The sequence below is a fragment of the Telopea speciosissima genome, chromosome 7 (genome assembly GCF_018873765.1).
Source record: "Telopea speciosissima isolate NSW1024214 ecotype Mountain lineage chromosome 7, Tspe_v1, whole genome shotgun sequence".
In the NCBI taxonomy this organism is placed as follows: Eukaryota; Viridiplantae; Streptophyta; class Magnoliopsida; order Proteales; family Proteaceae; genus Telopea; species Telopea speciosissima.
The window spans coordinates 61,270,613-61,297,888 of NC_057922.1; the positions used below are offsets into that span (position 1 = coordinate 61,270,613).

Sequence of the window (27,276 nt, forward strand, 5' to 3'; positions counted from 1 at the left end):
AACCCGTCGGATGACCTTATTTGGCCATTTTAAGCGTGCACATAAAATTTCATTTGAATCCGATAACTTTTGAGTTTAGATGGGTGTGAAATGTTGTTTTCGAGTGTTTATCGATATCCATGCCAATTTTTAGTAAATTATAATCGAATTATCTGTACAAAAGAAAAGATATCGTCGAATGCTAACTCACACAGCTCACTCTCTTGTTGCAGCTACATCATCCAGAAGCAGAGGGACCCCAGCAAAGCACACCAGAAGATATCGTTGAATGCTAACTCACACAGCTCACTCTCTTGAAATGGCTTGAGATTGACATGGATGTTGACGAGGTATTCATCTTTTCGATGCCCCTCTTTCTCTAGCCTTGCTTGGATGTGAAGCTGGGGGATCACCGTATCAGACTCAATTACTTTCCATGCCCTCACTTCCCCCCTGGGCCCCGGGATCCGGCTCCTCTCCACGGAGATCAGCTCCCACGGAGTGTCAGGAGGCATCCAAGGGTTGGCCTATGCTGCACACATCTCGACGCACGCCTAGGAAGGTGTGTGGACAGCCCAACGGCTGGATGCTCCCTGGAGAGGAGTTCAATCCCTCCATCCCCGCCCCCCACAAAAAAAAAAAAAAAAAAAAAAAAAGGAAAAAAGAAGTTGCTTCTATAGGCCGTACTTGTTGAGTTGCTAGATGTCTAATATCCAAGTTGTTGATGTGAGATTTGTCACAATACTTTGTAGGTGGAATGCATCATGGCTATTCTAATATACAAGAACCTTGTGAAAGGATATTTCGCTCACAAGAGCAAAGTGGCTGTTTTAAGCAAGCAAGATCCTTTCCCCAAGTTAAATGGAAAGCCCGTCAATTCATAGGGTACTCATAAAAATAAAAAAGTTCCAAGTGTTCTAGGACTTATTATACCTTTTTTTTTTTAATTTTTTTGTCTGTGGGGGTAGGGGTAGGAGTGTGTAGTTGTTTCAGTGAATGTTGTTGCATAAATCTACAGATGATGATGAATGATTTTCCTTGTAATATCATGTTACGCAAGCAGTTCCTCTATTCATGTAGCTTCTTTTATTGTTGGATCAGACGTGTTGACTTTACCAGCTATGTATTATCTCATGCTTTGCTGAACTACAATCGTCGAATGGAAACAGGATTTTTTTTTTTAGGGGGGGGGGAGGGGGGAGTTGTTTGTGTTGAACTGTGAACATGAACACTGCAAACCACTGATTCAGGTGAAAGAAGTGTGGAATAACATGTATCCTACATCTAACCAAATCTGCTCCTCCTTGGTATGATGGTAAAAGCCTGAGCAGAGCTTTACAAGAAGCTCCAGGAGAGTAGGTATTCACTTATTTTCTCTTCATCTGAATATTACAGTCAAGCTTTCAATTAACAAAAAGAAAAGGGCTTTTTATAAATGCCCCCCTGAAAATGCCCATTTGTCTAAATGCCTCTTACAGCTTTTATAATTGCAAATTCCTCTCTACTTTCAAAATTTTGCAACAATTTGGTTCTGGCCGTTAATTTGAAAGTCAATTATTAGTTTGAGAGTATCTAACGATCAAAATGCCCATCTGATAAAAATTTATCATAATTTAAAAACAAAATGACCAAAATACCCTCATCATCTCCAAATGTTTAGGGTTTGAAACTGAAAATCAAACCCTAAACCATTTGCAGATGATAAACTCTAAAATCAAACCTCCAAAACTGAAAATCAAACCCTTCAAAATTGAAGTTACAGTAAAGAAATTTGTGGATTAAGGCGTATTGATCGACATGATCCTTTCAGACTTCCACTCTTCTCTGTTCCTTAATGTGTGATTGCTAAATAGTGCAAGAGTCAAGAAAGTACGCTAGGGATTCCATAATCACAATAGAGTGACATTGTCTCCAATTTTGCAGAACCGTCATACATTTGAGAAGCCGGTAAAAATCTACAACTAGGTGAAAGCTGACGAAACTCCGCCAAAGCATTGGCTGAACCCTATATATCCTTCAGTGCCATGTGTCGGTGTGAAAATGGGGAAAGAAACCAGAAAAGAGAGGAGTCTGAAAGGAAAACAAAAATTGGAAGCCACCATTGAGGTGGTGTGTGCAGGGTTACTGATTTTGTAGCGTATGTATTCTTTATTTCCAGTTTGGGTGGGGAAGAGACTTCCCCTAAAGCGGTGTGTTTCTTCTGGCATCGGCGACAACCCCGTCAAGTTCGCTTTTGCTTTCTTTTCTCTTCTGTTCTTTTCTGAAGGCCTCTTCTCATGCGCGAAGTCAGTGGCCATCATCATTTTCAGTGTAATTTAGCAGTATCAGTGGGTTGTTGATGCCGCTGATACTGGCCTTTTAGTTTGTGTAAAAGAAACTACCTTTACCTCCAGCTCCCTCATCCTTTTTATTAAAGATTTGTCTTTCTCGTCACACTTTTCAGCAACTGGAAATTATGAATTGGGCGAGCGGTAGCAGCGCTCGAGCACTATTATTATAAATTGATAATAACAGTATTCTATCAATCTTAACCGTTAAATTATTAAAATTTAATCTGGATCATCCAATTTATTATACCACTTTACTTGCAGTTTACCCACTTACCCAACACTTAGTCGGTGAACTACATTAATAATAGCAGAATTGTGTGGCTTTCAAACTCGATCTCAAAATCTGATTTGTACCAAATAAAATAAAAAAAAAACACTCTCAAAATCTCTTTCGCTCTGTCCCTTTCAAACACGATGCACCAAATCCCTTTTCCCTTGCTCTGTCTCACGAAGGATTCACCTTCTTGTTCCTTTGCTCTGTGTTTTCACCAACGATTCATCTTCTTCCTTTTCTCTGCTGAACGAAGCTGAAAACCAACGAAGCTGAAAACCTGGTGTGAACCTCTCTCACCTGGTGTGAATCTCTCTGTCTCTCTCTCTTGTTTAACAAACATAACGATGAAGAGTAGCTCTCTCACTCGATTGCACATATCTCTCTCTCTCTCTCTCTCTCTCTCTCTCTCGTTGAACCAGCAAGATCACCTGCTCTTTTTCTTTCCTAAAAGATGAAAGACCACAAATCTGCAAATGGTCTTACCCATTCATCTTCACTGTTTTGATGTAAGTCTCTAGGACAGCCAAGTCTCTAAAAGGGTTGGGGTTCAACTGTGAGAAGATCACCTGCAATAGCTATTCACCCTCACCATTTTCGTGTAAGATTGTAAAAGGGGCAGTGAGAGTACACCTGCAACTCCATATTTTCAGCATTTGAGAGCTTTGGTGTATGTGCATTGTAAGTCCACGTTTCACTCTCTATGGTGAAGGAACCCAAGAGAGTCCACGTTATCCTCTTCAACTTTTGAAGTTGTGAACAGCTAGGTGATGAAATGAGACTTGAGAAACAAACTAGACTTCACCAAACGGGTCAATCGAACATACGTATTTACTATCCGATATCCGTATCCGAAATGAACATCATTCAGCCAAATTCAGCCAAATCCCAAGATGGGCATTTTTGTTTTAACTGATCTCTCTTTCTCTCTCCAATTCCTTAGCAAATACCAATATCGGTTCCTAGCCGAACCCCTATCGGTGGGTTGGTACAGACAAGGGTCAAAATATGAAAAAAAAATCTAATTTTTGGACCAAAAAAATAATAATTTATTTCTAACTGATAGATCGATTTAGATCGATATCGGATGAGACCAAAACCAATTTCTGGTTTGATCCTGTATCGGTGGGTCAGTATAGACAAGGGTAAAAATATATTAAAAAAAAAAAAGTAATTTTTTTAAGAACATAGGATAACCTTGTTGGTATTGGTCGATATGTATTAGATTGCATCGGTTAGGTATTAGATTGCATCCGTTAGGTATTATACTTTTTTAATATTAGATTGCATCGATCCCCCCCCCCCCCCCCCCCCCCCCCCCCCCCCCCCCCCCCCCCCCCCCCCCCCCCCCCCCCCCCCCCCCCCCCCCCCCCCCCCCCCCCCCCCCCCACCCCCCCCCACCCAAAAACCCCCCCCCCCAAACCCCCCCCCCCCCCCCCCCCCCCCCCCCCCCCCCCCCCCCCCAACAAAACCCCCCCCCCCCCACCTCGAACTTTCAGGAAAAGACTAATGGAGGTTCTAAACTAAAGCTTTTCGGATTTGCAGAGAAGCAGACGGTGTAGAGAGAGAAGATTCAACTAAATTCTGGAGAGAGAGGCGATTCAATTGGGATTTTACCACAGAAGCTTGTAGGAATAGTATGAGATATAGATGGAAAGAAGAGAGTGGATAAAGAGCAAGAAAAAGGAGAAATCCAATTTCCTTTCCTCTTTGCATTTTCCTACTCCTGTGTAAGGTTCTCTTTTGGACCTTGAAATTCAGAAGTGAAGGACTTTGATGGATTGCGGGGTTGAAAGATTTCACTAGTTAAACAGAGAATCCATTAACAAGTTCGACATTTTTTTCTTCTTTCTTTTTATCTCTTCTCCAGTTACAACTTCTGAATACTTCTCTGCTTTCACTGCTCATGTCATTGGAGGGTCATATGATGAATAAATGTCTGGATCTCTCTATGGAGCTGAGTTGGTCTCCAGTCCTTACTCTTTATAACATGATGTGACCTCATCAACAATGGTGATTATTCGACTTTTCTGGGGCCAAAACCGAAAGTATATTAGGGTGGAGCAACAAGTCAAAAAAGTATTTCATCATTCTAATCAGATTTCCAGAGATTCGTAGCCTCTATACACTGTAGCTTGGATTTTTTATTAGTACAAAAGAATTAAATTTGATCAAATTGCAAATAGTTCAGCATCTCTTCACTTCCAGTATCCTGACCCTGTGAAATTAAAAAAAAAAATGAGAAGAACGAAATGATGCAACTCGTTTTAGGGCTTTTCAATCGAAATGAAATGGGGATTTCTGAATAGGAGATGAGTTTCGTTTGATAGCATTTTTGGGAAGAAGAAGAGAAGAATGATGGATGGATGGATGAAGCACTAGGGCTTCTCGTTCGAAATGAAGAACGATGGATGGTGACAGTTGGTGAGGCAATTTAGAGTTTTAGGGCAACTCAGAGTTTTAGGTCGTCCAGTTCCTTCCGCCTCACTTCCCTCTCACGGTCTCGGCGATCTCAACTCGTTTTAGGGCTTCTCTTGCTCTGCTCTGCGTTTTTGGGAAGAAGAAGAGAAAAACAAAGGAGATATTTGGGGATTTTTGTTTGAAACGATCCAAACCCTAATGCTTGGTTTAAGGGTGGGTCGGGTTCGGTTTGAGGGAGGCCCTTTGAACCGGTTTGAGTGGGGGTTTAAGATGGTTCAATCATGACATGGATGAAATTCAAAAAAATTGAATTTGACTGATGTCAACCGTTGGATACAAGTCAGTCCAGATGGCGCTCTCATAGGGCTTAGAAGTAGGATGGAAGTACAAGTGATGGAAGTAGAGGATGTGAATCCGGGTCAAAATGTAAAAAAAAATCTAATTTTTGAACCAAAAAAAAAAAGAGTTATTGAATAACTGATAGATCGATTTAGATCGATATCGACTGAGACCAAAACCGATTTCTGGTCAATCTTGTATCGGTGGGTCAGTATAGACAAGGGTAAAAATATATTAAAAAAATAATAATAATTTTTTTAAGAACATAGGATAACCTTGTTGGTATTGGTCGATATGTATTAGATTGCATCGGTTAGGTATTAGATTGCATCCGTTAGGTATTATACTTTTTTTAATATTAGATTGCATCAGTCTCAGAGATACCCACTGATACGGGATCAACCAGGATATCCGGGGAAAAAATATGAATAATCCGAAAAAAAGAAAGAAAAATAATATTCAACCGATAATATAGTGATAATAAAAAATTAATCCTTGACCGCGATCATTAGGGGGTTTTTGATGATTCAACTAGTTCTAAGGTTCGATGAAATGAGATTTATGAGGCAATCACATCCGATTCGTATCCGATCTAAGGAATGGTGAAATGAGCATTATGAGAGTTCGATCCACTAAGAGACATGGATTGACAGTAAATCGAATTTGTCGAGTGGAGGCAGGTCTTGATTATACAAATCAGGGATGTAAGTCAAAATATTTGAAAAAATCACTATATTGGTTAATTTCTCATCCGTATCTGTTTAGGGATACCCATATTTGATCATAGAATATCCGGATCCGATCATATCCGATCCGTTTATATCTCTATATGGTATAGCAACCGTCATAAGTAGATATTTTAAGATTCGCATCCGTCATTGTTTAGGGATATCTCTATCTATTTAATAATATATGGGAAAAAAATATGAATAATCCGAAAAAAAGAAAGAAAAATAAAATTCAACCGATAATATAGTGATAATAAAAAATTAATCATTGACCGCGATCATTATGGTTTTTGATGATTCAACTAGTTCTAAGGTTTGATGAAATGAGATTTATGAGGCGATCACATCCGATTCGTATCCGATCTAAGGAATGGTGAAATGAGCATTACGAGAGTTCGATCCACTAAGAGGCATGGATTGACAGTAAATCGAATTTGTCGAGTGGAGGCAAGTCTTGGTTACACAAATCAGGGATGTAAGTCAAAATATTCGAAAAAATCACTATATTGGTTAATTTCTCATCCGTATCCGTTTACGGATACCCATATTCGATCATAGAATATCCGGATCCGATCATATCCGATCTGTTTATATCTCTATATGGTATAGCAACCGTCGTAAGTAGATATTTAAAGATTCGCATCCGTCATTGTTTAGGGATATCTCTATCTATTTAATAATATATGGGAAAAAAATATGAATAATCCGAAAAAAAGAAAGAAAAATAAAATTCAACCGATAATATAGTGATAATAAAAAATTAATCATTGACCGCGATCATTATGGTTTTTGATGATTCAACTAGTTCTAAGGTTTGATGAAATGAGATTTATGAGGTGATCACATCCGATTCGTATCCGATCTAAGGAATGGTGAAATGAGCACTATGAGAGCTCGATCCACTAAGAGACATGGATTGACAGTAAATCGTATTTGTTGAGTGGAGTCAGGTCTTGGTTACATGATGTTTATTTAGTGGCTTAATTGCATTATTTTATGATTTTTTTCTCCTGTTTTTTAATACCATCTTTCCCTTTTTATCTATTTACCACATGCAGTGGGGTCAGCTTTTAACATAAAATTTGGTTTGGTAATGATTGAATTTTTTTCATATATCAGTTCGATCCGGTTTTGGGCCGATACGAAGTTTGGTCTAAAAAAAATTAAATCAAAACCTATAGGTATCCATTATTGGCCGATTTTGATCTTCTAAAGGTTTTTTGAAAATCAAAACCAATACCGAACTGATTAGGAGTTTGATCATTTTTTCTCTTTTTGGGTAGATCAATTTCAATCGATTTAATCAGTCCGGTAATATGAAGGATGATTCTATTGAATGATTGTTTCGAAGAACTCTGAATAAACATATGTATTTTGAAAACCAAAAGAGATCTATTTGAACCACCTTAAACCCTAAAACAAACCCACCAACCGGTTCATTCACATCAAACCAAACCCATTTCAGTCACTCAGATCTCTTCTTCCCGGCAAACCCATTGGCGGTTTGCAAGTACCAGCTTTGGATCTCCATCGAATGGTTCTGGTATGCAGATAAAACCCCCAAGGTGAGAGAGGTTCACAGCAGGTTTTCAGCTTCGTTCAGCAGAGACAAGGAACAAGATGAATCGTTGGTGAAAACGCAGAGCAAAGAAACAAGAAGATGAATCCTTCGTGAGACAGAGTAAGGGAAAGGGGATTTGGGGCATCGTGTTTGAAAGAGACTTTGGGAAATTTTTTTGTTTTTTTTTTTTGGGGTAGAAATCAAGATATTGGGGATCATGTTTGAAAGAGACGGAACACTATGTGGTTCACCGGTTAGATGGGTAAACAACAGGTAAAGTGATTTAATAATTGGACGTTTCAGATCAAATTATAACAATTTAACGGTTAGGATTGATGGAGCGCTGCTATTAGTAATTTACAATAACAGTGCTCGAGCGCTGCCACCTTTTTGCCTTGTGAATTTATCTAGAAAGTTTTTAATGGGTTACGCTTTGGGTGTTGGGTTTTGCACAGAGACTCGAAGACAAAATGGCAGTGATATTTATTAATGGAGCTGGTTTTCATGCACATTCGTGCATAAAAAGAATCTTTTACACTGCTTTTTAATAATCGTCAGATTCAAGGAGTTTAATCTGAACCGTCCAAAAATAAAGTATCCTAAATACTCCTCCTATACAGTAGGAGTTTCAAATACACATTTACGGCTGCTGTTTTATTAGTCGTCAAATTCTTTTCTTTTTTTTTTTTTGTCTTTGCAACTCAAGTGAACCCTTTCTTCCGCAAAAGACTCCCTCTTCCACAAAACACTCCCTCTTCGGCAAAACAGGTATAGCTCACCTCAATCTCAAATCACAATCGAGCATTAATCTTTTTGCCCTTTTATATTAGATTTCCCGAGTACGAGATAGAGTATACAGGAGAGCTCTGAGATTTGTGTTGAACAGTGATGGCCACTGAGAGGGGGGGGTGAATCAGTGGACTATAAAAATCTTTCCCTCCAACAGGTTCACTCCCAATTCACCTGTTGAGATCTTTAACACTCACCACAACCACCCACACAGTCTTCTCAAAAGGCAAACAGTACACAACCACACTCTAACTAGCAATCTGACACAGTCACATACAACCACAATCACCGACATCACTTGCTAAGAGCTACTAAACAAAGTCTTGCCAAGAGTGCTATGTCAACTGTTGGAGATCCATCACTCAAGCACACCGACTCAATCACAACTGGAGGATCTGAATACAAACCACAAAGTCGTATACACACCCCAGCCAGACTCAAAGGCTCTACCAGGTGTGTACACCCATCCTGCATAAATGCACTTCTAACCAAAGCAATCAAGCATCCACAACACAGAGAAATACGTGCTTCGGCAAGTTGCCTACATGCACGGAGTAATGGTCACTTGGACCTCAGCATCTACTCATCACTAATTTTTCCAACATAAAACTGAGAGGCCGCACCCGCGGCAGATGATGTTTTAGTCACACCTATGACTCAAGACATCTGACCTGCTTCTATCCCTAAGTATAGAGACAAGGGTGTTACCCCCAATGGTTTTCCTAGCACCCACTGGTAACCAGCACTGTGTCCAGATGCAACTGGATAACTCAATAAAAACAATTGGGCTTATACAAATGCCCTACAATGAAATCCACATAGCATAGGTCTATGGCAGTATAACCTAGCTAGCATACGCAATGGAAATACAGTATATAAAACACAACAGGCAATAAAGTGTAGAAAATCTCACAACCATGCACTGTCTTTGATCACTGATGTCCGGTGATGGAGTCTGGCAACTCTGGTGGCTCACTGGAATCTTCAATTTCTCCCAATTTGATGGAGAACTGGAATCTTCAAGTGTGCTCTATCACTGGAGTCCTGGAGTGGTTCCTGGCAGTGTGGGAAACCACTGTTTTCTTCCTTTTCTTTCTTTTCCTTTCCTTTCTCTTATTTTCTTTTCCTTTTTCTCTTTCTTTTCTTTTCTTTTCCCTTTCCTTTCTTCTTTGTTTCCTCCACCGAATCTGAGATGGGGCTTGAGATGAGGCTTCAAACTTCTTTTTCTTCTCTTCTTCTTTCTTTCTTCCTTCCTTCCTTCATTCTTCTTCCTTTCTCCTTCTTCTTTCTTCTTCCTTTTCTCTTTTCCCTCTTCCTTCTTGGCTACAACCACCTAAAGAAGTTCTGGTTCTATGATTTCAAAATATCAATGGAATCAAGGAAGGGCTGGAGACACATGAGATAGAGAGGGAGACTCAAATCATAGATGCATACAACACCTCTTAGGGCTTAGGGCTGCAACCCCTTTTTTTTTTCTTCCTTCCTTCTCTTTTCCTCTCTTTTTCCTTCTCCCTTTTTCTTCTATATTTCTCTCCACGATTCTGTAGCTTCTTTTTCACTTGGAGAAGAAGAAGAACCATTTCTCTCTTCTTTCTACAAAAGATCAAGTAAAAGACTAAATAGCCCTTCTTAGATGGACCAATGGAATTTACATAAAAGGAATCTTCAATCAAGCATTGATTAAAGTACTTCTCTTAAGATAGAGAGAGATTGGCACAGTTTCCAAAATACTTTTTGAAGAACCAATCAAAAGCTTTTAAATGGAATCAAAGACTTTTTGAAAAACTTTTTAACTCATCCATTCACAGCCTTCACGTGGGAGAGTAATGGTTTCCTTTTTTTGAAAATCTCTTCAACTTTGATAATTTCAAAAAGAGCCCCTCTAAACTCACTTATTTATGTCATCATAGACATTAATTAAATTTATTTGCATTTAAACCCCTGAGACCAAAAAGGGATCTTAAGCTGCTGGCCGAGGGCAAAATTTGAAATCCAACTTTCCAGATTTGCTTCTAATTTGCTCATCCAAATGGAAAAAATCATAACTCCCTCATTTGACGTCGGATTGACGAACCGTTTAAACCGATGGAAAGAGGACTCGACGAACTAAAATATTCATGTAGAATACTCCACCCAGTTCTATCAATATATCCTCCAAAAATACCGATGAACACGCTGCTAGTGCAAAAACCTATAAAATCAACATTCTTAATGCACCTAGCCTTCACCCAAGGCTGTATAAGGCATCCAAACACTGCAATGAACAATCTCATGCTGCCACATAATCCCTGGATGCTCCAGTATCATTGCCAACATGCCACGACACTGTCAAATGACCAAAATACCCCTGGATGACTCCCAAACACTATGGGAGCTCTGTATACACTGCCATACCCCTGTAATGATATCACTGCCGTAGTGAACACTGTAAGAACTACTGGGGATGGTGAGGACACAATCCAGTCACTGCTTGCATTGCCATAAGCATGTCTACTCAACTAGAATGCTGCTTGACTGGCCTGAGCGTTGTAATTGCACCAAGATGCATTGTGTTGACCACAACAACACACATGCACTGTGTTGACAACAACGACAACCAACACACAGTCACTGCCATCTGCACTGTGTGTTCAATAATCTCCCCCTTTGGAATTGTTGTCAACACATCATGAGCAAAATATCATCAAAAGCCATCCATGCTCATGAGTCTCTCTCTCTCCCCCTTGACAATAATTGCAAAGGGCTGAAGTGGACTGCCTTCCACCTTCAATAGAGACTCTCTCCACCTTGGACTCCCCCTAAGTCCAATCTCTGCTCTCCTAAGAATACTCCCCCTGCCTATGATATCTCTGTGTCCAACTAGTGTTCGTATCTCCTGTATATCTGAGAACACCATCTTTGGTCTCAGTACCAAAGAAATCCATCTGACTCCATATGAGTCCAATCTGAAAGTAGCAAAAAATATAATGTCAAAAATCCATCTGCTGCCTCTATCAATCACATCACCTGAGCAATCTTTCCCAATGTGGGATACAAGCACCTATAGGAGTGCCCACCGCATCTTCCTATCCTACAGGTGTGAATTATCAAACTACATAGGAGTGCCCATACGCATCTTCCCTATCCTATGAATTGAAAATTCAATTGCTCACCTCAAACTCATATCCACCCAACACTACTCAACAGAAAGAGTGTTGTCACAAGTGGATACATACCAACAAATCCATCTACAGCTCACAACTGCAATACCATCACCAACTGTCCAACATAAACCTCTGCATCTAGTCAAACCAACATATCACTCCCCCTGTCACAAGTGCTGATACATCCAACTCTGCCCAAGTTAGACAATCACCATGTTCAACTGAAGAACTGCACTCTGACCTGCCTATGAAAGTGATACCAACTGAAACTCTGACCCATACTGATGCACATAAAACTGACTGCTGGCTGCCACACTCATCAACTACAAACCTCTGACATCACTACTACCATCTCACTAACTGCTATGTTCTCTAACTGTCCTGAATCTGCTCATCTGATGAATGCCATATCCACCAAATGCAACAACACTGTCGAGAACTGCACTGTGTGTAAACTGATGTCTCCAATCCAAGCACTATTACAGGAACTCTACTACTATAATCTGAGTCCTGTTGGGGGCACTAATGAACATCTAGTGAGCTCCCCCTCTCTTGTGCACCTAAGTGCACCTAGTGCCTAGGAGGTGTGCCCACTCCCACACCCAAGCTAGGTGGTGTGAAGGTGGTGAGTGTAGCTGCACACACCTCAGTGTGCCTCTCTCTCCAAACTCTCTGACCAACTGCCTTGGTCTTCTGTCTGGGCTTCTTCTAAAAAACTCTCCTGCTCTGTTGCTTATCTCTCTGCTCAATCACTACTCTGTATCTCTGTCTGTGCCTCTGTCTCTGCTCAACTGAACCAACTGACCTCTCTGTTGCCTGCCCAACTGATGGTCTAGTTGTACTGGTCTGTCTCACTGTTGCATGTGTCTCTGGTGAACCCTTCACTCTCCACACACAACACAAGGCCCTCACGAGGCTGGTCACTAGGCTGTGAGCGTCTTTGTCTCTCTGTCTCTGCTGCTTTGTCTACTCATCTGCTGCCTCCTAGAACCTCTTATAGGTTTCCTAGTTCTGGAGTGTAAATAATCTCTCTGTTGCTGAGCAAGATGAGGGGAGAGAACAGTCCTACAATGCTTGGCCCAATGTCCAAGCTAGTGACATATGAGACACTGCACTGACTGTCTGCCTAGTGGTGCTATGGGAGTCCTCCCTCCATAGCTAGTGGATCTTACTCTCTGAGTGCACTCTGCACTCCTGTGTCCATACCCACTGCACCTGTGACAATACCCATGAAAATGTGACTGTCTCACTAGGGGCTGCCTGTGCCAACCTGTAGGAACCATCTGCCTCTGATGGGGAAATCTACTGAACCTGCCATGCCCAGCTAATCTCTGATATAACATGCTATATCTCCCTGTGTCACCATGTCTGCCCTGCCTCTGCTGGCCTCTACCTCTGAACTCTATACCTCTCCTCTGTATCTGCTGGGTGGTACCTCTGATCTGCCTCTGCTGAGGACTACCTCCACACTGTGCCTGGTGTGCTGGAGGTCTCATCTGCCTGTGCCTCTGATCTCTCTGTCTCTGTCTCCTCTGAGCTCTCTGCTGTGTCCTCCTCTGAGCTGTGCTAGTGCTCAGTCTCTGTGGCTTGCTCAAGTCTGTCTCTGCAGCTCTCCTAGATGACTCACCTTGCTCTGTAATAGAATCAGAACTAATGATGGGTGGTCTCTGGCAATCTACAGACTGAGCTAGCTGTCTATCAATATCTACAACCACAGATGGGATGGATGTCTGACTGTTATGAAGCTCCTGCAACTGTGTCTGCAATGCTATGACCTCTGCCTGAAGTCCTCTGCATCTCTCCTTAAGCTGACTATCACATAACTCCTGTACTAATGTCTCCAGTAGTGATCTTAGGACTGTGTTGTCAGACTCTGACTATTTGCAGTACACACATCTACTACTCTCAAGCTCTGCCAACTGTGACCTCACAGCTGTAGTCTCCACCTGCAAACTGCTGTACATATCATCCCTCCTGATGACCTGAGCCTCTAGCTCCTCAACTATAACTGAGGACTCTCTCAGCTGTGCTCTCAAGGACTGGATGGTCTCTCTGGCATCTGTGAGATCTCTGGAGATCTCCTGGTGTCTATCCCTCTCCAGTCTCAACTCACTGAGAGCAGATGTCAGCTCTCCTCTCCAGTCAATCTCTGCATCATCTACCTCATCCTTAGACTCCTCATGTGAACTCTGAATCGCCATGCTCTCTCTCTCATCAGAAACCATACATACTGGCTTATCCACCTCTGTCTCTGAATGAATAGAAGAACACTCTCCTGATGATCTAGTACTTGCCTCTGATGCTGACTCATCTCCATATAAACTCTGTAATCTCACCCACATGGCTTTGGCTGACCTACAAGCACTGACTCTAGCTTTGATGTTGTCACTCAATCCATCTACTATGAGAGCTTTGGCTTTGGAATCAAATTTCATTTGTTTCTTTGACTTTCCACAGCCATTCTTGACAACCTGATGCACATCATAACCTCCTTCAGCTCCAATATATGAGTCCATCCTACATCTCCAGAAAATATAATCTACACCATAGAAGATAGGTGCTCCAGAATCAGAAAATCTGGGATGTCCAAGGCTATCAACTCCTGCCATCACAACCAAGATCATCCTAAGCTGCTGAAGCTAACTGCAGGGACCTTGCTCTGATACCAATTGTTGAACAGTGACGGCCACTGAGAGGGGGGGTGAATCAGTGGACTATAAAAATCTTTCCCTCCAACAGGTTCACTCCCAATTCACCTGTTGAGATCTTTAACATTCACCACAATCACCCACACAGTCTTCTCAAAAGGCAAACAGATACACAACCACACTCTAACTAGCAATCCTGACACAGTCACATACAACCACATTCACTGATACTGCTACCAAGAGCTACTAAACAAAGTGCTGCCAAGAGCTGCTATGTCAACTGTTGGAGATCCATCACTCAAGCACACTGACTCAATCACAACTGGAGGATCTGAATACAAACCACAAAGTCGTATACACACCCCAGCCAGACTCAAAGGCTCTACCAGGTGTGTACACCCATCCTGCATAAATACACTTCTAACCAAAGCAAGCAAGCATCCACAACACAGAGAAATACGTGTTTCGGCAAGTTGCCTACATGCACGGAGTAATGGTCACTTGGACCTCAGTATCTATTCATCACTAATTTTCCCAGCATAAAATTGAGAGGCCGCACCCACGGCAGATGATGTTTTAGTCACACCTATGACTCAGGACATCTGACCTACTTCTATCCCTAAGTATAGAGACAAGGGTATTACCCCCAATGGTTTTCCTATCACCCACTGGTAACCAGCACTGTGTCCAGATGCAACTGGACAACTCAATAAAAACAATTGGGCTTATACAAATGCCCTACAATGAAATCCACATAGCATAGGTCTATGGCAGTATAACCTAGCTAGCATATGCAATGGAAATACAGTATATCTGTTATACCCGCACCCCGGGAGTATAATTAATTATTAATTCTTCCCCGTGACGTGTAGTTATCACTACCACGTATGCCGGTGAGTTGTTCTCACTGGTGGTCAAACCCAGCTATATTGACCATAGTACGAGGTTGCCTATGGAAACTAGTCGGGACCATGGAGGTTGCCCCTTGACGTGTCAGGGGTAAGTAGTTGACCAAATTTTGTTGTGTGCTTACTGCCCTCTCAAAGCCCTCGAAGTGTGGTCCAAAGGCCCTGACCTCTTATGGTGGGAACCACCTTCCTACTCGCATCGGAGGCAAGGTTACTGGCTGCCTCCGACCCTGCATCCAATGCTGCTAACAAGGACCCTTGTGGGTGAGACCCTGTGGCTAAGGTGCTATTGGTGCCCTGCCATGTTTGACCCTACCCAAATAGACCCTAGGTTACACTTATGAGGCCTTATCCAAATAGGCCAATAAATGTGAAGTCTATATGAGAGAGAGGGGTAAGACTATTCCTTAGTCTTTCTTTTTTCTTTCTCTTTCCTAACCTAATCGTGAAAGGAGAGGAGAGCTTTGAAGAGAGGAGGAGAAGGAGGAGAAGGAAGGGAAGAAGAAGAAGGAAACGGCTGCTGGATTTGGAGCTTTAAAGAGGGCACCTCGTGTGTACCTCAAACCAGGTAAGTCAAGTGCCCTTTTCCCCCATTTTTCTCTCTTCCCCCTTGCTCGTTTGAGCTTAGGTGGTTCGTTGGTTGCAGCCCCAAGATGGGGATTTCTTTTTGGAAACCCAAAGGGTTAGCTCGAGCCATGTGTAGTTTCCCCTTGTAGGATGCTATCCCATTTTCATTACAATCCTATAAAGACCTCTATTTTGACCTCTTGCTGAATCTATTTGATTCTAAAGCTTCAACCACCAAAGAAAACCCCAAATCTGGATTTTTGAGCTTTTGATCCTTTAAACCCCCTTAAATCTTTGAATGTTGGGTGTTTCTAAGACCCAAATAGACTCCAAGACACCCCTCCCTAGTCCCTTGAGGCTTAGAGAACCAAATGGGACAACCCTGGGCTTTTAAAGACCTTGAAATCACACTTGGGTTGCATCGGAGGCAAGGCTGCGTGAGTCCGATGTTTGCCTCCGATGTGTCCCGAGCCTGCAGGGAAGGTCGGAGGCAAGGTCGGAGGAGCCTGCTGAGTCCGACGTTGCCTCCGATGCGAGTTTTAAGGCTTATAACTTATGTAAATGGTGGGGTTTCTCTATGAGGCCTCCCCTACACTCTCTCACACTCTTATTCACTTCCATAGGTGCCAACATATGTGCAATGGGGTGATTTTAAGCGGGAATCGTTGCGCTTATACAAATTCCATTTGAAGTAATTGGTGAGTGGGTTTGGGTGACTATTTGAGCTTGTTTACTATTGCTTATTCATGCATTTATGAATTATATTGTGACATTATCATTCAAGCATGATTGCATATTTGCATTTATTCTTATTCGATGATGATGATTTGGATGATATGGATTTGTGTTGGGTTACGGTCTTGGGAAATGCGGCACCGGAACCCCGAATTACGTGGAATTGTATATTGCATCTCATTCTTGTCTGTATGCGCCGTGTTGTCTTGGTACCAGGTGTTAGATGGAATGGGACGTTGACACACCCGGATGTACCTCTCAACACGATAGGATTCATGTAGTATATCTCGTGGTTAGGCTCGAGTTCCTATGCTACGACCCTTACCAACAGGGGTTTAGGTGTTGGGTAGCGAGCAGCACCTGCTGTGGAGAGTTAGAGAGGCCAGGCCAGGGGTAGTAATGGTTATCGGGTCGCCTCGGGTGGTGATGACTACTACCGGCGCGGGCTCCATAGTAATAATTGAGGTTGCATTGTGGTGAGAATGGAAGGATCCACAATGTCTTCCCGAGTTATTGCAGTAGCATATACCCATTGACTTAGCATTGTGTGTTAGGTGGTAAATGAATTAATAATAGCATGCACCATGGACTATTTGTGATTGTGTGATTGTGCATCCCCTTTTCTCTCTCACTAGCTCGGTGGAGCTAACCCCCGTGTACACATTCTTTTTAGATTTTGATGCGGATGATTCTTGTGGAGCCGAGAGACCGTGGATCGAGGATCATGGCGATGGTTGCCCATGATGATTGTGCCTACGGGCTGTATTGATACTTGGGACTTGTTCCCTTCTTTTGTTTTTTTTTTGGGCCACGTGCCTTGTATAAATATTTATTATTATACTTGTTTTGGGGTAGTTATGCTATGGTCATTCGGGATATTCATCCAAACTATTTATGTATCACTTAGCCGTGTGAACATGAGGTAACTACTGTAAACGCTTCCGCTTATTTTATGATCGTTGGAAATGTAATATTCCTTTATCTTTCGCACTCTGATATTATTGTATTGTAATATTGGTTTATGACTGTGAGTTGGCCACTGCATCGAGATCCTGGCGGTGAGGTGGGATGACGCGTGTCACCCCAATCATACCCTGATATTGTATTTTATCCCTTATCGGGATAGGGGTGTGACAATATCAAACACAACAGGCAATAAAGTGTAAAAAATCTCACAACCATGCACTGTCTTTGATCACTGATGTCCGGTGATGGAGTCTGGCAACTCTGGTGGCTCACTGGAATCTTCAATTTCTCCTAATTTGATGGAAGACTGGAATCTTCAAGTGTGCTCTGTCACTGGAGTCCTGGAGTGGTTCCTGGCAGTGTGGGAAACCACTGTTTTCTTCCTTTTCTTTCTTTTCCTTTCATTTCTCTTATTTTCTTTTCCTTTTTCTCTTTCTTTTCTTTTCTTTTCCCTTTCCTTTCTTCTTTGTTTCCTCCACCGAATCTGAGATGGGGCTTGAGATGAGGCTTCAAACTTCTTTTTCTTCTCTTCTTCTTTCTTTCTTCCTTCCTTCATTCTTCTTCCTTTCTCCTTCTTCTTTCTTCTTCCTTTTCTCTTTTCCCTCTTCCTTCTTGGCTACAACCACCTAAAGAAGTTCTGGTTTTATGATTTCAAAATATCAATGGCATCAAGGAAGGGCTGGAGACACATGAGATAGAGAGGGAGACTCAAATCATAGATGCATACAACACCTCTTAGGACTTAGGGCTGCAACCCCTTTTTTTCTTCTTCCTTCCTTCTCTTTTCCTCTCATTTTCCTTCTCCCTTTTTCTTCTATATTTCTCTCCACGATTCTGTAGCTTCTTTTTCACTTGGAGAAGAAGAAGAACCATTTCTCTCTTCTTTCTACAAAAGATCAAGTAAAAGACTAAATAGCCCTTTTTAGATGGACCAATGGAATTTACATAAAAGGAATCTTCAATCAAGCATTGATTAAAGTACTTCTCTTAAGGTAGAGAGACATTGACACAGTTTCCAAAGTACTTTTTGAAGAACCAATCAAAAGCTTTTAAATGGAATCAAAGATTTTTTGAAAAACTTTTTTACTCATCCATTCACAGCCTTCACGTGGGAGAGTAATGGTGTCCTTTTTTTGAAAATCTCTTCAACTTTGATAATTTCAAAAAGAGCCCCTCTAACCTCACTTTTTTATGTCATCATAGACATTAATTAAATTTATTTGCATTTAAACCCCTGAGACCAAAAAGTGATCTTAAGCTGATGGCCGAGAGCAAAATTTGAAATCCAACTTTCCAAATTTGCTTCTAATTTGCATATCCAAACGGAAAAAATCATAACTCCTTCATTTGACGAACCGTTTGAATCGATGGAAGGAGGACTCGGCGAACTAAAATATTCTTGTAGAATACTCCTTCCAGTTCTATCAATATATCCTCCAAAAATACCGATGAACACGCTGCTAGTGCGAAAACCTATAAAATCAACATTCGTAATGCACCTAGCCTTCACCCAAGGCTGTATAAGGCATCCAAACACTGCAATGAACAATCTCATGCTGCCACATAATCCCCGGATGCTCCAGTATCATTGCCAACATGCCACGACACTGTCAAATAACCAAAATGCCCCTGGATGACTCCCAAACACTATGGGAGCTCTGTATACACTGCCATACCCCTGTAATGATATCACTGCCGTAGTGAACACTGTAAGAACTACTGGGGATGGTGAGGACACAATCCAGTCACTGCCTGCACTGCCATAAGCATGTCTACTCAACTAGAATGCTGCTTGACTGGCCTGAGCGTTGTAATTGCACCAAGATGCATTGTGTTGACCACAACAACACACATGCACTGTGTTGACAACAATGACAACCAACACACAGTCACTGCCATCTGCACTGTGTGTTCAACAATTTGCAGAGGGAAGAGAGAGCGTCGATTGAGAGAAGAAAGCGCCCTAGAATCGATTTGCAAAGGGAAGAGAGACGCTTTGCAGAGAGAGTATATCCGATTTGCAGAGTGGAAAATAAATCCGGATTTGCAGGTCCGATAGAGAGTATACAGGAGAGCTTTGAGATGAGAGACGAAAATGCCCTAACGCTCAGGCATCGATTGAAAGGTGCAACTGTCCTAGCCTAGATTTGCAGAGGAGAGCGTCGATTGAGAGAAGAAAGCGCCCTAGTGTCGATTTGCAAAGAGGAAATAGACGGTTTAGTTGTTTGGGGGTTTTTATTTTATTTATCCGATTTGCAGAATAGAAAATATATCCGATGTGCAAGGTGGGATAGAGAGTATTCGGGGATAGAAGAAAACAAATATGCAACCTGGGAAGGGAAACGGTTCAGTTGATTGGGGGTTTTGATCTGTTTTTCTTTTTTTTTTTTTTTTTTCCATCACCGTATATTTCTATCTAAAAATTCACTACTAAATAAAATAGGTAGAACTGGGAGTTGCGGACGAAACAAAAGGAAGGTGTTTGAAGAGAGAACCTAATTCAAAGGAAGTTGCAGAGAACGAAAAAAAAGAAGAGAGAACCTAATTCAAAGGGAGTTGCAGAGAACGAAAAAAAAGAAGGAAGTTGTTTCGGTTTTTTTTTATTTTAAATTATTGTATTTTTTAATTATTGTTGATAAATATAAAAGTCTTTTATATGTATTTGAAAAAGTATTGAAAGGTAACCGTATAGGAGTTATTTACCATTATTTTATTCTTATACGATTCAGATTAAAACACTTTAATTTGACGGTTATTAAAAACTAGTGTAAAAGATTCCTCTTATACACGGCCGTGCATGAAACTTTTAGCCTTTATTAATTTCACTATAGGAGCAATTAATTTGCAGCTGAGCCCTGATTGGCCTGTTTATTCGGCGTGGGGTATTTTGGTTGGTTGTTTCCTTCTTTTATGATTGATTGGTGAGAGAAAACAGAAAGGAGAGGGCAATTTACAAGGCTTGGTTGGATCTGTTTTGTTGGGCTTTGGTGGTTTCCTTTGGTTCAGGCTGTCTGGTTGCAAGGGAAAGGAAATGAAGGGAATTGAAACCTTTTCGCTTCAAATTTGTGATCCCTGCCGGTCACTCTCTATTGAAAACAAAGAGAGGGAACATAGAAGAGTGCAAGTCCGAAAGGATGATGTCGATAAATACGCCCTCCAGTACAATTTCAATTTTGGAGGATTTGATTTTCAATTTCAAATCTTAAACCATTTGAAGAAGATGATGGTATTTTGGTCATTTTATTTTTAAATTCTAGTGAATTTTTATTAGAAGAGCATTTTGGTCATTAGATACCCTGAAACTAACATTTAACATTCCAAATTAACGGTAAGGATCAAAGTGCTACAAAGTTTTGAAAATAAGGGAGAGTTTGCAATTAGAAAGATTGTAAGGGAACATTTGGACAAATGGGCATTTTCAAGGGGGCATTTGTAAAAAACCCCAAAAAAAAGAAGAAGAAACACTCAAAAATCAAGCGGCATGCACAGAAGTTGGGACACAACTCTTAACACCTGAGGGGTCATGAGAACTCTAATATAGAGCAAGCAAGAGACTTTTAGTCTTTGACAATGTCTTCTTCTGATTGGAGCTACTTGAACCAACCGTATCTACATCAGAAATGGGCAATGGGCATAGGTGAGTGAAGGAAGCGGAGCTCCACTACTCCCTACTGCTAGAAAAGCTTGGGTGATTGATTCCTTGGCAACTCATCATACGTGCCTTCCTGAAAATGTGACCTCTGCATTCCTTATAACCCATGTGGTCATATGGGTCTACAATTTGCGGGATGGCTGTGTTAATCATAGGATATGTGTGAGACAGGATCAATCCCTCCCCTCCTGTATCCCATGCATATTTGCAGCAGAATTCTGTGGCTTCGTCTCTTGCGCTGGCTTTGGTGACGCTGGAACATCATTCAGCACGGAGCAGTTAGACCTGGCTGCTGAGTGGTATTCTCCAAAACAAGGAGAGGCTATCAACTATTCCCACCTCTAGAGAGAGAACAAGACAACTCCTTGTGGCTCAAATCCAGCGTGAAGGAGGTTGAGGTGAAAATATCTTTAATGGGTCACTCTATACAAGTCAATCCAATCCCATTGAATCTTTTTAAGCCTTTTTTGTTTTTTTAAAATGGTCCAATCACGTCTTTCTAAGTATGGGTATTTCAGGTAAATTAAAAATAAGTTACAGTACTTTTGGCAATGGGCAAAATACATCCTTCTGGTATGATAAGTGGCTACCTTCACTTTCTGGTAACCTTTCCTCTCGGGCTACAGTGCAGTTAACTACTGCTCTTAGGCCCCTTCTGGTTAGCCATTTTCTAAGTGATACTAGTTGGAATCTTGATCTTCTTAGAGACTTTATCCCACCTTCAATTTTTAACTTGAATTCTTCTGCAGATCATTGGTGGTGTGTTAAAACCAAAATGGGTAAATTTAACATCAGAATTAGGGCTACAACAGGGTGGGGTTGGGCCGGGTTTTTTAAAACCCTAGCCCAACCCTGAGTCCCCTTAGCTGGGCCCAGGCCCGCCCTGACCCTAGAGAAGATGTGAGACTGTGAGAGAAGAGGCTTGAACAAAAGACCTTTTGGTAGCAACTGATTTTTACACAACACAAACTACCAAATGCCTTAAGCCCTTGTTTATATGAATCATAGCTTCTATTTTTTAACACAAAGAAATTTCTTCAGGGTCAAAATCAGGGTCAGGCTGAGCCCGAGGTCTCAACCCTGACCCGACCCGACCCGACCCTGACTCAGGGCCAGGAATTTCTGGCCCTAACCCGCCCTTAGGGCCAGAAATCTTAGCCCAGGCCCTGTTCGGGCTCAGGGCGGGCCAGGGTGGGTTCGGGCCGACAGGGCCAAACTTGCAGCCGTAATCGATCATCGCTGTGACTTACTGATCTTTCTCTAATAATTATTCTGCATTGTTTTGGTTGGTGGAAATTCTTTTGGAAACTTCCAATACATCCTAAATTTAAACTTTTCTTCTAGCGTTTGCTTAATGCAGGACTTCCTACCAAGAATACACTTTCCAAATGGATCCGGATTGACTCCACCTGTGCTTTCTACGGAATTGGTGTTGAATCGCTATGGCACCTTTTCCTTTCTTGTGAATGGGTTAAATATGTTTGGGCGGCAAGACCGTTGGGACTAAGGCCTGACTCTTTGGGTTTTGAGGACTTCCGAACTATGTGTCGGTTTTTTTACCTTCAATTTCGGTCCAACAAAACTTTGCTTGTCTGGTTCTTTAGTATTTTTATTATTACCAGTTATTTTATTTGGGTTACTAGGAACAAGGTTGTTGTTGGTGCTGAACAACCTAACCCTATATGGATTTTAAAGGTTGTGGCACAATGGATTGTGGATCATCAATTATCTCCCTTCCCTGTGAGCTTACTGGGTGATATGGTCTTTGAGATAGAAATGCCTATTAAGTCTTCTACTTTTGTTTTACCATATTATGATTTCCCTGTCTTGATTTGTGCAAGATTCAACTAGTGGGTCGGGACTAACTATGGCTCGGTGGTCTTATCTCATTTTGGTACATGGCACGTTTAAGTTTTTTGATGCAAGGACTATACATATTAATGATGGATGGTTCAACTATTGTCTTGCACTTCGTAAAGGGTTAGATCATGGGGCCTACATTGGGTTGGAGATTAAAGAAGTTTGGTGTGATCATGACCAGCTCGCTCAATCTCTTCCATCTTCTACCAAATATCGGTGGCCTTTGACTTTGTTTCCTAGACTTCTTGCTCTCTCGACTAGAACTCAAAATGTACAGTATAGATACTTTATAGATAGTTTATGTATGGTCATAACCAAAAATTTGGCACGAAGTGCTTGTAATATGGCTACTGTTTCCTAATGTTTGTTAGTATGTTTTTCTTTTCTCATAAAAAAAAAAACACAAACAAACGTGACAATTAGCTTCGTCAAATAATGAACGTGACAATTAAGAAGTTGATACTTCGCATGATTGACTATTGTTGAAATTTGACAAAGCCCACCCCCACAAACCCCCCCCTCCCCCCAAAAAAAAAAAAAAAAAAAAAACATGAAAATAATCTTTTACGTACACCCAGGGGGTGAATGTGTACGTGAACATTTAACATTCAGGAAGAGGTTTGTTTTTCTATTGACAACGACGCTGCTGAATTTTTCTCTTCATCCTCCTCCAATTCCTTCAAGATTTCCATCACCCTGTTCGAAACTTTTTTCAGCAGATCGGACCAATCCCTGCTGGACAAATCGGAGAAGGAGTGATTAAAATGTTTCAGAAGAAACATCAAGAAATCATAGTTTTTTTAAAAAAAAAAAAAAAAAAAATACTTGAAGATTAATATTGTTACCTACATGTACATACGCTTTACACGAATCAAACGAGATGCCGACCCTGCACTTGGCCATCTCAAGCGCCCATCCAAACCTATGGAGTTGCTTGGCCGGAAAGCTTCCATGCATCATCCACAAGAACAAGATCAGAGGTGTTGACATCATAGAATATGGGAATAACCATCTTCTGGTATTCCATCATGGAAGCCAATTCATGGAGACAGTTATCAGAAGTGCAATGATTCGGAGAGAAGATGACCACCCCAACCTTACATTCCCGTATAGCAGTTTCAATGGCCTCCTCCAGCTCTTCGCCTAGCTTCATGCTCTTGTAATCCAAGAAGGGAAGGACCTTTTGCTCTACCAAATCTTCGTAAAGCAAGCCAGCGAAGTTGCGCTTCGTATCCAACCCACGGTGGGTTATGAAGACATCAAACGGCTGAGGGGACTTGCGAGCAACATTTATCCTTCTGGTGGAGAAGGAGACTGTATATAATTTGCCTTCTGCTATTGCGGCTACACCAGCAAAGGGAATAAATATTATCAGATTAGATCAATCGTATATGACACTACAGAGAGAATATACCTTTATTAGATTATTAGGGATATCTTCAAAAAAAAATAATAATAGATAGATATTGCAAACCTATAATAGTAATAATACTTCTTCTTCAGAACCAAATTAGTCGAAGGAATCGAAGTAGACGAAGTTATGGTATACATCATTGATGAGAGTGTCAAAGGTGATTCCTACTCTGCTTCACCCGATCATCGACTGCCACAGGTGATGCCCAAACGCTACGCCACCCTCTGTGGCTGAGGGAAGACTGTATTTCTCCGGCCCGAGCCCTTCCCACTTGCTTCTAAATTGATTTGATCAAACATATCTCATACTGGAAGGGGAAGGTAGGTTTAAGGAGCTAGCGAGTTAGTGACAGTATAAATAATAAGGGAAGTAGTTTTCAAAACAAGGGACCTGAGGCGTCTTTTCAAATAGAGAAAAGAGAGATAGTTCACATAGGGAGGAGAGTGATAACGCACAACCTCAACGGTCATCTAAGGATTTCAAAGAGGAGTCTTCAAACACCAAAACTCTTCAAACGTCTCTCTCCTAGTTTGTAGATAACAAACTCATGTATATCTCTATCTCTTGTAACAGTCACAAAACCGTTCAAATTGTTCTATAAATACAAACACCCAACACCACCAGAGAAGATGTGAGGGACAACTCAAATCCTATCGTTTTCAAACTCTATCATGGTATCAGCCTGCTAGTTGCTTAGCACACGATCCTCCCTTCTTTCTCTCCTTTCAAATTTAAAAAAAAAAAAAAAAAAAGAGAGAGTCGTCATGGCCACTTCGTCTTCGTTGGCTTCCTCTGCTTCGTCTTCCCTAACCTCTCTCTCTCCATCAACTCCTTTTGGTTTTGGAGGAAATATCTCTCATATTCTCCAGATCAAGCTTGATAAGAATAATTATCTGTTGTGGCGAGCTCAATTCTTACCTCTCTTTCGGCTCCATGGTTATCTCAAATACGTTGATGGAACGTATCCATGCCCACCTGCCACTATCACGGCAGCGTCAACTGCTGCTGCCGACACTACCATTGCTGCCTCCACAACCGTGGCCAATCCAGAATATGTGACATGGCAGCAACAAGACCAAATGCTCCTCTGTTGCCTCATTTCTACTCTCACCGAATCAGTCTTCTCTTTGGTGGTTGGTTTAAACACCTCTCATGAGGTTTGGAATGCTCTTGAGAAGCATTTTGCATCCCAATCACAAGCTCGGGTCATGCAACTCGAATTCCAACTTCGATCCATGAAGAAAGGAACATCTACTGTTGCTGAATATGTTCAACAGGCCAAAACGTTGGCTGCTCATCTTGCTGCCACGGCACACCCAGTTCCTAATTATCAAATGGTGCTCAATATATTAAACGGCCTAGGTCCTAAATACGATGGGTTCGTAACGTCGATCACTTCACGAATTGAACCCCTGCCGTTGGATGATTTTCTTGGCATTCTCAACAACCAAGAAGTTGTCTTGCAAAGTCGCGCAATTGAAGTAGTTCCAACAGCACCCAGTGCCAATGTTGCTGTAAAAAAGAATAATACAACTCCTTCTTCCTCCTACAGAGGACGAGGACGCAGCCGTGGAAGAGGCCGTGGTCGGTTCTACTATGATCACATGGAAAGTCGGCCCACAGTGCATTGCCAAGTGTGTAATAAACCTGGTCATACAGCGCTTCGATGCTATCAAAGGTTCAATCCAAATATCACACAACAGAATCAACTTTCTTTGCTATGTATCTTTGCTTCACCAATCTATTGCACTGATGCGCGGGTATCCAGATTCTTGCGCTACACATCATCTCACATCGACCTGGCCAATCTCTCCATCCCTTCCACCTATAATGGCACCGATCAAGTCCGGGTAGCAAATGGTTCAGGTTTGCCTATTTCTCATGTCGGTTCCTCTACTTTGCGCACTCCTTTATCTTCCTTTGCACTCAAAAATGTTTTTCATGTTCCAAATATACAAAAAAATCTACTCTCTGTGTCTCAATTTACCAAAGATAATGACTGTATATTTGAGTTTCACCCTAATTTTTGTTGTGTAAAGGATTGATACTTGGGAAACCTCCTCATGCGCGGCCAGAGTAAGAATGGTCTCTACCTTCTCAATGGTGCAACTGCTTCAAATAAATCAGCTTTCTCTGCTGTTCGGTCGTCTATTTCAAGTCCTTCCAATTCCACCACTGGCTATGTTGGTGAAAGAGTTCCTACAACAGTATGGCATGATCGTTTTGGGCACCCTGCTCAACGTATAGTGTCCTCAATTATCTCAAAGCATGCCTTACCTATGGACTCTTCTTCTTTCTCTTCTAAGTTTTGTGAACCTTGCCAGTTGAGCAAGTCTAGTCGTTTGCCTTTCAGTAATTCATTTTCTCATTGTAATGCACCATTGGAATTGATTTATTCAGATTTATGGGGTCCATCTCCACTGCCTTCTCTCACTGGTTTTAAATATTATATCTCTTTTGAGGATGATTATAGCTGTTACACATGGTCGTTCCCACTAACTGCCAAATCAGAAGCTCTCTCTACTTTTCTTATTTTTAAAGCACAGGTGGAGAACTATTTTGGAGTTAAAATCAAAAGCTTTCAATCCGATGGTGGAGGTGAATTCAGGAAATTCAAAGATTATTTGGCAGCAAATGGCATTTTGCATCGATATTCTTGTCCACACACACAAGAACAGAATGGAATTGTTGAAAGAAAGCATAGGCACATTGTTGATTCTGGACTTGCGCTCTTGACAAGAGCCGATATTCCCAAAACCTATTGGGATCATGCGTTTAGCACGGCAGTTTATTTACTCAATAGAATGCCCACACCAGTATTGAAGAATATTTCTCCATATGAGAAACTCTTTAAGAAGGCACCAGATTATAGCATTATGCGGGTTTTTGGATCTGCGTGTTACCCTTGGCTACGCCCATATCAACAGCACAAGTTGGATAATCGATTGTTGCCATGTGTGTTCCT

At 41.5% G+C, this 27,276-nt stretch overlaps 1 protein-coding gene across 2 annotated transcripts in view; it reads left to right on the forward strand.

Annotated features, from left to right (window-relative positions):
- Positions 1 to 27,276, forward strand: part of LOC122668876 (enhanced ethylene response protein 5) — an 88,380-nt gene that overhangs the window by 45,415 nt on the left and 15,689 nt on the right. The window contains exon 13 of one of the 2 annotated variants that reach the window (XM_043865443.1): positions 732 to 871. The exons of the other annotated variant lie outside the window; for it this stretch is intronic. Within the exon in view, the coding sequence (XP_043721378.1) occupies positions 732 to 863 (132 nt within the window). The 3' untranslated portion in view covers positions 864 to 871. Of the gene's footprint in view, positions 1 to 731; positions 872 to 27,276 lie in introns of those variants that run through there. 2 annotated transcript variants of the gene reach the window in all.